The sequence below is a fragment of the Cryptomeria japonica genome, chromosome 5, assembly GCF_030272615.1.
Source record: "Cryptomeria japonica chromosome 5, Sugi_1.0, whole genome shotgun sequence".
In the NCBI taxonomy this organism is placed as follows: domain Eukaryota; kingdom Viridiplantae; phylum Streptophyta; class Pinopsida; order Cupressales; family Cupressaceae; genus Cryptomeria; species Cryptomeria japonica.
This window is the reverse complement of record NC_081409.1, coordinates 738,615,147-738,627,782: the sequence shown is the minus strand read 5'-3', so window position 1 is coordinate 738,627,782 and position 12,636 is coordinate 738,615,147. Positions and strand designations below refer to the sequence as shown.

The window sequence follows — 12,636 nt, the reverse complement described above, 5'->3', positions numbered from 1 at the left end:
TGAAAAAAATGCAACCAAGATAGTTACATGCCATATAACTTTGACATTCCAAGGTATACATTGTAGCCAAAACAAAAACTAGTACTCAAAACAATTACAGAACACAACGAATGTCCCACAACTAAACCACTGCACATGATCACTCAAGGAACAATAGGTATGTAGAAAAATCTTACTTAATCACTTGCATATGAAATGCACTTAAAATCAAGGCACCATAACAAAAAGGCTAGTCACTCACACTAGTTCCTACAAGAGATGTCGCATTCAACATACACGCATCAACTATACATTCAATGCTCATAATTCCTATCAAAGAAATGTAGATATTGCAGGGACAAGCATTAACAACATTCCAAGAAGAGTTAAGATACATCCTCATTGATGAGATGAGATTTATCGAGCCAAAATTACTACTAAAAATAGACAACAAACTACGTGAGGCATTTCTCCACCAGCAACATCTATACTTCGATGGACTATCTATAATACTAAATGATGGCCTCTCACAACTACCCCCTACGATCGACAAACTTATCTACACATCGCATTCACATGCCAAAGCATTGTGGGACCAATTTATGATAGTTGTTACCTTACAAAAAATGTTTTGATAGCAAGGTGAAACTCCAACACAAGAATAGTTTCATCAAATGTTACAAAACATATGAAAAGAAGAACCAACACAATAAGATTGTCAAATTTTGATGACATGCACAGACAAACATCTTACATCAAGTGAGAAGGAACAATTTGACAACTTTGTGCACCTATTTGCTACTAATGATTTAGTTGGACTGCACAACAGAAGAATGCTTTAAAATTGTTGAAATGTCCAATCGTAATAAATATTGCAACAAGCACTAGGAGCAGAATTGATTATGTAGTTAACATAAGCGGCTTGAAAAACAAGTATTACTTTGTAGAGAGCAAAACATCATACTTATAACCAACATATGGACAGGAGAGGACTTTTAAATGGAGCTCACAATGTAGCTAGAACTGACGATTATAGTAGGCCACCATGGAACCAGGATGACCCAAAAAGTATACATAATGTTTGTGATAGAGTTCAGATGTAAAACAACAAAAGTATTTTGCATAATTTATTGGTTCAAATAAAGTTGTGTACATTCATATTCAATTTGTTTTACATGTCAAGATCAATCACTTATATTGTAAACAATTATTGCTAACAATACCAATATTCATTCCTTGCAACTTTTTAACCCTCTAATATACAACTCTAAGTATATCTTACTATTGACATAACCATTGCACCTCGATGTAAATGATAGTTATTCACTCTTAAGAATGCATCAATATATTAATTACCTATATATGTATTTAAAATTGGGTCGCTGATCCCTAATTGACCGAAGGTAGACCCTCAATTTACCCTCAGTTTATATAAAAAAACACCTTTGACATAAATTAAACGAATTAAAAAGGTCATTTTATAGAAAGGATTTGACAGTCGGTCATCAAAGTGTGGAATCCCTTTTCGTGGACCACATTTGTGTGTTGTACAGTAAACTCAAACATCAGTCTCACTCAATTTTACACTAATTTAGTGGTAACAAATTGTACGTCTCCAGCATGGGGGGTCTCTTGAAAAGAACACGGAGAGAAAATTTTACCTCAACTTTTACGTGCTGTAAGTACAGAATCTAGCAACAGTAGGGAAAATTTTCTGCAACAAGTTGTTGCCTTTGCAATCATCTCTATAAATTGCAAAGACGGAGAAGACTTAAAGGCGTGCTAGACCAAGATGAATCCTAAAGTTCTCCTTGCTGCCAAAAACGGCGATAAAAGTTTGATTAGGAATTTCTTTGACTCTGACCCTCGACAACTGAAGGAAGTTACTTTGAGGGAAATACTGCCCTGCACATCGCTGCGAGGGAAGGCCATTCGGAGCTGGTTGAATGGATTCTTCAAAATGTGAAAGGCCTCTCTGGAGCTCGCAATTCTGATCTCAATACGCCGCTGCACGAAGCTGCTAAGCGGGGAAATGCTGAGATAATTCGTACTCTTCTCCGCTACAACGTGTGGCCAGCCGCTAAACGCAATCAGTTTGGAGAGTCGGCTCTGTTAATAGCTTCAGAGAAAGGTCATGTGGAAGCAGTGAGGGCTTTGGTGGAAGCCACACCAGTATATATCATGCTCTGGCCAAGGGAGGACCACCAAACCTGTCTTCACGTTGCTGCCTACGGAGGAAGTTTAGGTAGTTGTCAATTTCAAATCTTTTCTGGGATTTCCCATGTTTTTATGTATTTTATGCGCGTTCCTTTTGACTGTTGAAGAAATAGTTTTCTTGAATATGTCAGTTTTAATATCAGTATGTCTCTTCACATGCAACTGTCACTAGCTCTATTTCTACTACACAAACTGTATTATCTATAGGAGGATTCTAAAAGCTGTTATTATAGCATTGAACCTGTAGTTTAATGGTAGAAATTATGATTTAAATATTTATCACAGGTTTTTCAGGGTTTATATATCGAAGGAAAGGTTAAGATAGTTGATATATTGTGGTTAAACGAATCGGTAATTTATTTAAGGAGAATTTTTCTTTCAGAGTTATATTCAAATGGAAAGATTTACATATTAGTAAAATATATTTAATATATATGTCGATAATTAATATATTATATTTTGGAGGATTTATACATCAATCAATTTTGCAGCTATTTGAAATAAAGTTTGAAACAATTGATATGTTGTAATTGATATATAATTACTTAAAATTTGTTTTTTATAATTTTAAAATTATAAGAAAATAGTTAGTTTCAATTTTTAGTTGTTGTCTTGAAGTAAAACTGAAAAAATTTCTTCTAGCTTGAGAGATTCTTTGACTGCATGTCAAGCATCTACAATTTTTATCATTAACTATTGCTATATAATAATTCCACTAAAATTCTAGCATCACTTGTTGCATAAAAGATCACCAGATCATAAATTTTTAAACTTTCTTAGCTCAAAATATTAAGCTCAACCACTGGTATAAATTCATAGGACCAACCAACGTGGAACGCTCTTAAAAATTATTAGTAGAGATCATTAAAATATATTAGGAAACCCCTTGTATAGGACCACAGAGAAGATTTAGTTTTTAATATATGTTTTGTATAGAACAAAGAGTTCCCAGCATAATTAAGAAAGGTAACGCCAAGCTATGAAGTAGTCTCATGAGCCCACTTGAGGAACGATTTTTGTGGAATAAGGGGTTTAATGAGATAGAAGATTTTCTATGAAATAAATTAAAATTTTGCTCATAAAAATGCAACCCCCTACTTTCAAAATTTCTTTGTCATATAATTGGAAATTCCTCCATCAACTTAAGAGTTTTTGCTACCATATTTCATTCATCTTGATTCCTAATAATAATTTAAAAGACAGTTTTCCAACTTCAATTAATTATAAAATTTATTGTTGCTTCAAAAAATTGTGTGTTAGTTGCTTCTAAAAAAACTTGCTCATTTCTATACTATTGATACTATTTATAAAAGATATGAAAGTTGTTAACAGAGACATCTTCAAAAAACCTCTAGAAATAATCTCTCAAGCATCAATCTATTGATTCTCCCCATGGTCTTGTACTCCTGCTCCATCACGTTTGGCTCTTTAATTTAAAATGAAAGATTCCTTCTTTCTTTTTTGCTCTTTCTCTTGTCTACAACTTATTAGTGGACTTAACAATTTTTTTAATCAGATCAACCAATGGTTGTTGATTTTCTTATGGACACTAGGGTGCCAATTGAATTTCCTATTGTTTTTTCTGTCCATGGTTGCTTCCCCGTCACATCCTCCTAATGTGTTGGCTACAACTAATAATGGGTTGACATATCTTTCTCCTTAAACTATTAGGGTTTCATAACTATTGCATGCTATGACATTTTCAGAGTCTACCATCAAATCTTTGGTGCTTGTGATCAACTCTCTTGCTAGATTTGTTTATCTATTTGGTGAGGCTTGTCACACTACACTTGGTGCTTCAAATCCTCACACCTCCTTTACTGATGCAATGAATAAGTGTTCAGGAGTTGTTCCTAGAAAGATGATATGTGGATATTGATTTTTGCTTATAAAGCCTTTGCAAGGTAGAAGTGGATAATTGTTAATATTATTTGTGCTAATCTAGCTCTTATGGTGTTTTGATTAGAAAAAAATGAGATAGGCCCATTACCAATACATAATCGTCTAATAGACACACACATGGGAACTCACAAGTAGTGAGATCACCATAAACTAAAAAACCCAAAAATGGAACCCCTTTTTGAAATTGATACTTTTGACTAGAGCACCGGTTTCTAAACCTATAAAATCACCTAATGAAAACATAAGGGTTTTGGAGAACATTGAACCATCTACCAATAATAACCCCTTGGACTAGGAAAATGCTGTCAAGGGAGAGAAAAACAAACATCATTGGGTTTTGAGAGGCATCTTGAAACCTTTTACTTGAAGATTCACTATGAAAAACATTGTTCATAGAATGGGAGAGAGGTGACAAGCCTTGCCCCAACCAAAACAAAATCACTATAGACAGCCACACATGGATCCCCTCAATAGATCCACACCAGTTTGCCTCAATAGAACCACCATCTGTAGAACCAAGGGAACAAGGGGTAGAAGGGGTAAGTATCAAACCCCAAATGAAGGAATACCCCAAAGGGAGCCAACAATCACCACCAAAGTGAGTATGATGAAGGTAGAGCACACACTAATTAGGTGCTCGAAGGGTAACTAGCTTACATTGTTCCACCAACGCCCATCCACAAGTAGCAAAAAGCCACTAGCAAAGAAAGAGCCATCATCGTGAGAAGAAAATATAGCCAAAAACACCCCAATGTCCACTACCTCTAGCTATCTTAGAGGTCAGAACCCTAATAGTCCCCTAATAATCCACCTCAATAGGATCACAGGCAAAGTTGCTATAGACCAGATGACCTTAAGAAAAGCAAGAGCAAGCACAAACACAATAGCCACCTCCATGGGAACTGTGTACACACAACCCTCCACATCAGCCAAAGAACATGAACCAATAGCAAACAACCCAAAGGCCACAAAGTAGACCCTGAAAGGAGAAAGGGATGATCCATCACCAAACAACACACAAAGCCTAAAGATGATAGTGAGTCAAACAATGAACCCCTCAGCAAAAGCAACACTACCAAAGATCAGTAACACGGACAGTAGCAGAATGGAGAAACGTAGCAAGAAGCCTTTGAAGTCAAGTGCACATTCGAAGAGAAAGGGGAAGGCCCCGAGAGCAAGAAAACCCCAAGCCACAATAGGAGTGAAGAGGGCAAGGGGTCACCAAACACAGAGGATAGGCCCCTGCACGGGAAAGCAAACACAACCCCGACAAACTCCCCACTAGAAAGCACAACCCAAAAAGGCCAAGTAGAACAGGGCCCACACCAACACCACCCAAATCGGGGCACAACGAAGAAAAACTCACATGATGCCATGAAGCCCAATCCATTGCAAGCCATACAAAATAGAAAGCCATGCACAGATCCATGAACAAGGCTAGTAGGGATTACCCACACGCAAAAGTAGATAGCCCCAAACCATGGCAATCTTCAAAGGAATAGAAAATGGGACCCAAAAGCTGGTCGAGGTGAACAGAATGATAGGATTGGGGGCCAAAACCCTCAATCATGCACTTGAGGTAGAGGAAGCAGTTTCACACAAACCTAGAACTGGCCACAAGAATTAAAAATCACAACACCATGAATACCCAGAAAAGGGTCAAAGCACCAGCCAGGAGAAGACACACACCCTAGCTCTCACCATCATCCTCTCCATCCTCATCCCCATCACCACCCTCGTCCTCCCCTAAAACCTCCCCTCCTCCTAAAGCCCTAGAGCTCTCCTTCCCGCTCATGTTGGGTTCATTACGGGCATGCAAAAAACCGTAGCTCCTATGGTGTTTCTAGGCCAAGATGTTATTAATTATCGAGAAGAAATTTATTTGTAGGTTTTTCCATCTTTGTGCTCCTCTCCCATATCTATAAAGATTGATTTTCAGGCATTGGATTGCATTACTTGAGGGTAAGATATAGATAATTTATCTTCTTGCAAAGAGGTTTTTGTGATTTGTTTTGAACGTTTCAAGGATAGATAGGTTGTGTTTGAGGGTGGTTTCACATTTCCCTCTTTTGATTTAATCTGCGTTGCCCTCCTTCAACCCTTTGAAAGACTTTATTGACATTGTACATGTTTGGACGAGATTACCGTATCTCCCTTTGTATTTTTGGTGTTCTTCTTCCTATGAGACCATTGGTAATACTCTTGGTCATTTTCTAGAGGTAGGATTTACTTCAAAGAACATTTTCACATTTATTTTGTTCATATTTTGGAGAAAGTTGATTTATTGAAATATTTGCTTGTGAGATTCTTCTTGAAGTCTATGACCGATCTGGTCATAGATTATGAATTATTAATGAATTCATTTTAATTGTAAGTATTATTTTCTGATTTGTATTTGGCCTCAACTTGTTCTCGGAGCTCTTGTGAGCTATCTTCTTCTTCTTGGTGGAAGAGTGCCCTTTCTAAGTGTCTTACCATATATCTTGAAGATTCAATTGTTGATTCTGAGGATTTGAAATCACCCATATCCATTCTAAACTCCTCTCAATGAACCTAGTGTGTCTCCTATTTAGTTGGCTAATAATTTTGATGCTTGAAATTTAATTTCAGCTTAACAATTCTTATAGTTTAGATTCTTAACTGGGAAATATTGTCTTCGTCAATTTTTTTTTCAATTAGTGTTGCTCCATCAGATAGGCCTTTTAAATTTAGAGGACTCTTCTTCGATAGTTTATCCTTTTAAGTTGGACTCTCTTACTAGGTTTGGAGCAAGGCTTGATTTGTTATTTTGTTTTTGAGTAGCTCTTTTTCTATGCTTTATATTTTTGTTTTTCTATTATTGTGACAAGGTTTGTGCCCTATCAAAATCTCAACTATTCTTGATTAAAAACAACCTTTCTCACACACAAAGACATATTTAATTATATATAATTTTAGGAAAATAAAATAAATAATTTTTATTAAAAGGAAAAAAAATGATCTTTCAGAAGTGAAAAATTATAGGTATATCCTTCTAACCTCAAGTCCTACTATCTTAGGTTCGTTTAATTTCCTTTACCATAGTAATCTTAGTTTGTTTTCTTTTTAAATTATTTTTTTTCATTCCTTTATTTTCCATCTATTAATTTTAATTTTAATATTGATTTGTTGCAGAGATAGTAAAGTTGATACTTGAGAGGCACAGTTTCTGCAACATTTTGCGTCTCATTATGATTAGTCATGATATCCATGGTGCCACTCCATTGCATTCTGCTGTTCACCGAGGGAATTTAAATATTGTGAGTGAAATTGTAAAATCAAAATTACCTTGGTGGTGTCGTATGAAATGGTTTCACATCAGTTTAATGACAAAGAAGGATAAGTTTGGAAGATGTGCAATACATTTAGCAGCGATCCAGGGCAATAAAAAGATGATGGAGGAATTCTTGTCAATAATGCCAGATTGTATTGAAATTCGCAGTAGAGACCATAAAACTGCTCTACACTTTGCTGTAGAACACAACCAATCTGAGATAGTGAAAATGCTTCTCAAAGAAATGGTAAAACTAGAAGAAATGGTAAAGCATGATGACCGAGACATCTCTGGCAATACATTGTTACACTTGGCAACCATCAATGGAGTGGATCCAGAGGTTGGTCATTGAATTTTATTTTTCTCTTCTACTATTATGAAATTGAAGATTCTTCTTCCTTTCTTCTTTTTTAATTTTTTTTATTTAAAATAGGAGATAAAATTAATAGGGAATGTACTACATTCACCACCTTTATATATAAAGACAACATAGACATAAATGCGCCTCAATTTTCAGAAGATAATTGCATGTTTGATGAAGTTATCTATAAAACTTTAGGGACAAGGGCATAATCATAATGATGATTTTTTGTTTTTTCAAATTCATCCTCTAACAAAACAAAGATCAAATGCAAAATCTTAAACAATTATTATAAAGAAGTATTATTTTTTCCCAGTCTAATATAAATACTTTTAGATTATTTTATTTACATTTGCTGCTTTCATTTACTTCATTTTTTATTTTTTTTCTCAATAAAAATAGATTATTCCACTAAATTTTTTTATTAATATTTTTTATTTCATTTACTTTATATTAGCAGCATAAAACTTATTATTATTCTAAATACATTATGCTAACTTTAAAATTAAAAATGGTAGTGATAAATGAAGGACCTCCACCATGACCTCACTCCTCTAACAGCATTAGTTTGATGTGGAAAAATAACTTATTATTAATAATATCCAAAATAAATAGATTTTTTTATGATTATAGAAAAAAACAGAAAAAGATAGAAACGAAATGATAACTTTGTTTTTCCTTTTTTCCAATTTATATGTATATTTGTTATATATTTGTTATAAATTGAAAATATAAATTCTATATTTATAGAATTAAATTTTCTGTTCGATTACATTTTATACTTTTATTTGCAGTTGTATATATACTATTGTGACTATCTTAATATGATTATTTTTAATTACCTGTTTGAAAACAATTGACGTGAACACTCATTTTATTAATTCTGCAGCTTGTTCGATACATTTTACCATTTGTAAATGTGGACGCCATTAATAATGAAGGACTTCGTGCAATTGACGTAGCTACTCCTGCTACATATAGAGATGAATCTAAGTTTACCGAGATAAGAAGGATTTTAGAAGACCAAGGAGAATCTCGAAGTTCTGTGGGAAATCCCAGAACACCTAATTCAATGGATTTGAAACAAGGGAGCAACGTAAGTGAAAAAATCATGGATGTGGACACCCTGGTGGCATCACTCATTGCCACCATTACATTTGCAGCTATATTTCAAATACCAGGAGGAATTGACGATAAAGGTAGTGGAGCTGACGATAAACATAGTGCACCTGCCCCTGCACCTGGTGGAGATGGAACTGGAGTTGCTCGGATGGCATTGGAAACTCTTTTTCATGTGTTCTTGTTCTCTGATAGCCTTGCCATGTTTGCCTCCCTCACAGTTGTTATTGCCTGGTTATTCCGACAACGGTTACAAACAAAGATTAATGAAGAAGGTTCAGTATTGGCCAAGCTATCAGTTTTGAGCTTGGGTATTTCCATAGTCTCTACCGGACTTGCGTTCTTGACTGCAACCATCCTGGTCACAGTACCTCGTCATTTTAAAAACTTGAAAGATCGTGATGAATATAACTTGTTGTTATGGGGTGACATACTCACAGCTTTTGCTGCACCAGCAGTTTCTCTCATTTTGCTGTCAATTTTCTGGGCTATTGAGTACAATTTCAATGCTACTGTGAAAATCCGACGCCGACTTAGGATACAGCTCAAAGAAGCTCTCATCTATATAATTCCACCTTTTGCTGTCGTATTGGGAATTACTTTTGGTTGTGTATATACCCATTTTCCAGAAAGGACTAAATAGTTGCCAATATAATTCAGTTAAGTTTTTTTCTTTAATTTCCTTCCAAAAAATGTGGTTTTAAAATTTTCACTAGCACTGTATAATTCTCATATCATATATCCCTCAATTTATAGTTTCTAAAATTATGTTCACTAACACTAATGCACTTTTAAGTAGTAATTTTAATGTATTAATCTAATGCAGGCTGTGAAATTGGCCTTCCCACTTAATGGCCTATTGTAGAAGATTTCAAATGGTAGCCGCATGCTATTTGTCTTCGCCAGCTTCTTTGTAATCTTATTTACATAGTATGGTGTGTTATTTATCTTTTCTGCTTGTTACATTTTCTTGTACCTAGTTTTGTTCATGTTTATATTGTTGTAGCAACTTCTATTGCTATAGATTGTAAGAGTCTCTCTATTTACTATCATGACAGTCGCCTGTAATATTATTTTTACATTAATATATTATATTTATAGTTAATTTTCAAAAATAAAATTGTTAAAAGGAATGGTTCGGATGATTTCTTTATAATTTAGTTCATTTTCTATTTCATAATATTAAATATATATTAATACTAGTATAATTATTTTAAATATATTTATTTAAGAGATATTTTGAAATATCTGTTTTAAGGTATTTTTCTATTTGAGATAACAAATTCTTTTACAAACATCAAAATTAATATGTTAAATTAATATATTCAAGATCTTTTAGATTGATGCAATTTACTCTTAGAAAAAGGGGACTGAAGAATAGAGTAAAAAGAGCAGAGCCAAAAGAATAAAAATAGTTTATATTGAGGGGGATTGCAGATGTCTATCATTTGATTCCTCACCCAAACCCAATGTTTGATCCCCTCATGTCGATCATAAAGAGTATGGAAACCATCACTGAGGAGTACAATGCCGGTCTTTTGTGGCAAGATTCTATGAGGGAACAATATGCGGATGACTTGTTATATAAGGAGATCAAGGATCTCAAGATATTCAAAGTCGCTATTGCCGCATTGTTTGTGAATCCCCACACTGGTCAACCCATAGACCTCCAAAAACCAAAACTTTCTATTAAATCGTGCACAAATGATGGTAGTGTGAAAAACTTTTGGGATCATTTGTGGATGGTTTTCGACAAACCACCCAACAACAATCTTGATGTCCCCTTCCACTTCATCAAAAAATTGTATGCTGAGTTTGTTTTAGGAAAACATGTGAACTACTTTGACATCCAACCTTTCTAGGGTGTGGGTTTTGGTATGCCCCAAAATAGACCTGGGGCAGTCAAAGTAGTCTAGGGCCCATATGTCCCCCCTCCTCCTATTGATCCCCCACCTCCATTGCAGTATCCAGATATCATTTGTGAGGCGGCATCACGTACCATATCGGCTATTCACTCTTTGAGTAGCCTTTTGGTTTCTAGGGTTGGGTCAATAGCTCAGCCTACTTTTGATGGTAGCGGTGCATTTGATGGAGTAGACACATCCTCCTCAGCTCCACACATTTGTGTTCCCCATAGTTGTGTCATGTGTGGACACATATGCTTGGGTCCAGTTGGACAACCTGGTGATCCTCCTGTGCACAGTGCAGATTATGAGGTGCATGAGATGCACAATGCACCAAATGTTATGACATAGACTGGAGGATACCTTGGGGACTCCTCACATGCTAGAGGTAACCTGAGGCACCTTCATCATACATTGATGATGTACTAGTAAGATTTGTATTTTCACAGTTCATTTTATATTTTAAATGAATATTTATAATCTAGATAATATTAAGTACTAATTTTTATTTACATGGTCTATTTAGCAGTTGATGACCGAGGAGGAGTTAACACAGATCCAGGAGGACACCTTGATGGCCATTTCATTTGGCCTTCATAGCTTGATGGTATATATATTATTGCACCTAGTCGTTTGTATTTTATTGTACATACATGCTCAAAATTTATATTGGTATTAATTAGATTATGTAGTAACTTACATGTATATCTTATTTTACTCTTGTAGGGAACAAGCAACATGAGTGTGGGGCTGTGTGATTTAGGATCTGGTAGTGCAGTTGGAGACAAGGGAAATGTAATTGAATGTAAATATGACTGAATGAATAGTTTAAATAACTTATAGTGATTATACACGTCTAGACATAGATTGATAGTTTCATATACTTGTTGTGTATATGTACAGAGAATTCTTGGCTTCACATCCTTGTTGACTACACCTAGTATACCTAAAGATGATGAAGAAGAAGAGATGCCTTGAGTACATGTGTGTTTTATTTTTTTTGTGTTTAGTAGATATAATTTGTTATTATCAGTGACAATTATATGCTAACATGTATCAATGTCATGTTTATGAACATATGCAGGTTGTGTATGAAAATATTGAAAACATACCTCCTCTACCAAAGACATACATCAAGAGTCCTGCAGAGCCAAAGAGAAAATGTGGAGATGCAATAAACAAGAATAGTTCAATTATAGTTCATTTTTATGTTAACTTTTCGAATATGAGTTATATAATATAACTAATCTTAATCATGGTTTGTTTTTTCTTGTGCAAGATCCTTCAGAGCCGAGCAATGCGGCGGAGAGGATCAATTTTGATGATCCATTAGCAGCTTAGGAAGTTATAGATAGCTTTTCATATGCTTACATGTCTAGTTGGAATGTATATTTTGTATATGGACATACATTGACGTATATAGACATACATTTTGTTTGAGTTGGCATTTATGCCATATTTGTGTATGGACATACACTTGTAATCATTTGACATTTTCATATATACACAAGTTGATATTTGATCATATAAATTGTTGCTCATTTGTGCATGGTGTTATCATGGAAATATTTAACCTTCATTTCAATAATTAACAAAGGTTAATAATGGTTATTTAATGAATATTACAATTCATTTCATTTCATTGTAAGTGTTGTTTGTATAATGAACAATACAATACAATTCATTTAATGAACAATACAATAAAATTCATTATTACCCTATGCATGCTCCTATTCCCCTCCCCCCCCTCCCCCTCACTCGATCGAACGCTCGGTGAGGTCATACCCTACCGGTGTTGTCCCTTGAGCACCCTAAGTGCTAACAATTGTCAAACTTTGATGAGCTCTAACTTTGAATTTGTG

At 34.8% G+C, this 12,636-nt stretch overlaps 1 protein-coding gene across 3 annotated transcripts; it reads left to right on the top strand.

The window, feature by feature from the left end:
- The first annotated feature begins 1,757 nt into the window (after window positions 1-1,757).
- Window positions 1,758-12,214, top strand: LOC131028783 (ankyrin repeat-containing protein At5g02620). Of its 3 annotated transcripts, XM_059221715.1 has the most exons (7): window positions 1,758-2,224; window positions 7,252-7,730; window positions 8,641-9,529; window positions 9,697-11,579; window positions 11,678-11,758; window positions 11,859-11,937; window positions 12,063-12,214. In XM_059221715.1, exons 1-3 carry the CDS (start codon window positions 2,161-2,163, stop codon window positions 9,511-9,513), a joined length of 1,416 nt encoding a protein of 471 aa, XP_059077698.1. In that variant the 5' UTR covers window positions 1,758-2,160; the 3' UTR covers window positions 9,514-9,529; window positions 9,697-11,579; window positions 11,678-11,758; window positions 11,859-11,937; window positions 12,063-12,214. The 3 variants fall into 3 exon arrangements, with proteins under 3 accessions (XP_059077698.1, XP_059077697.1, XP_059077696.1); XM_059221714.1 differs by having other exon boundaries at window positions 9,697-11,569; window positions 11,859-12,214; XM_059221713.1 differs by having other exon boundaries at window positions 11,859-12,214.
- Window positions 12,215-12,636: the final 422 nt, after the last annotated feature.

What these genes read in the sequence shown, in the direction of transcription:
- LOC131028783 (XM_059221714.1), top strand. Translation starts at nt 2,161, where the DNA reads ATGCTCTGGCCAAGGGAGGACCACCAAACCTGTCTTCACGTTGCTGCC. An exon ending in TGCCTACGGAGGAAGTTTAG is followed by an intron (nt 2,225 to 7,251) that starts GTAGTTGTCAAT and finishes GATTTGTTGCAG; the next exon opens with AGATAGTAAAGTTGATACTT. An exon ending in TCAATGGAGTGGATCCAGAG is followed by an intron (nt 7,731 to 8,640) that starts GTTGGTCATTGA and finishes TTAATTCTGCAG; the next exon opens with CTTGTTCGATACATTTTACC.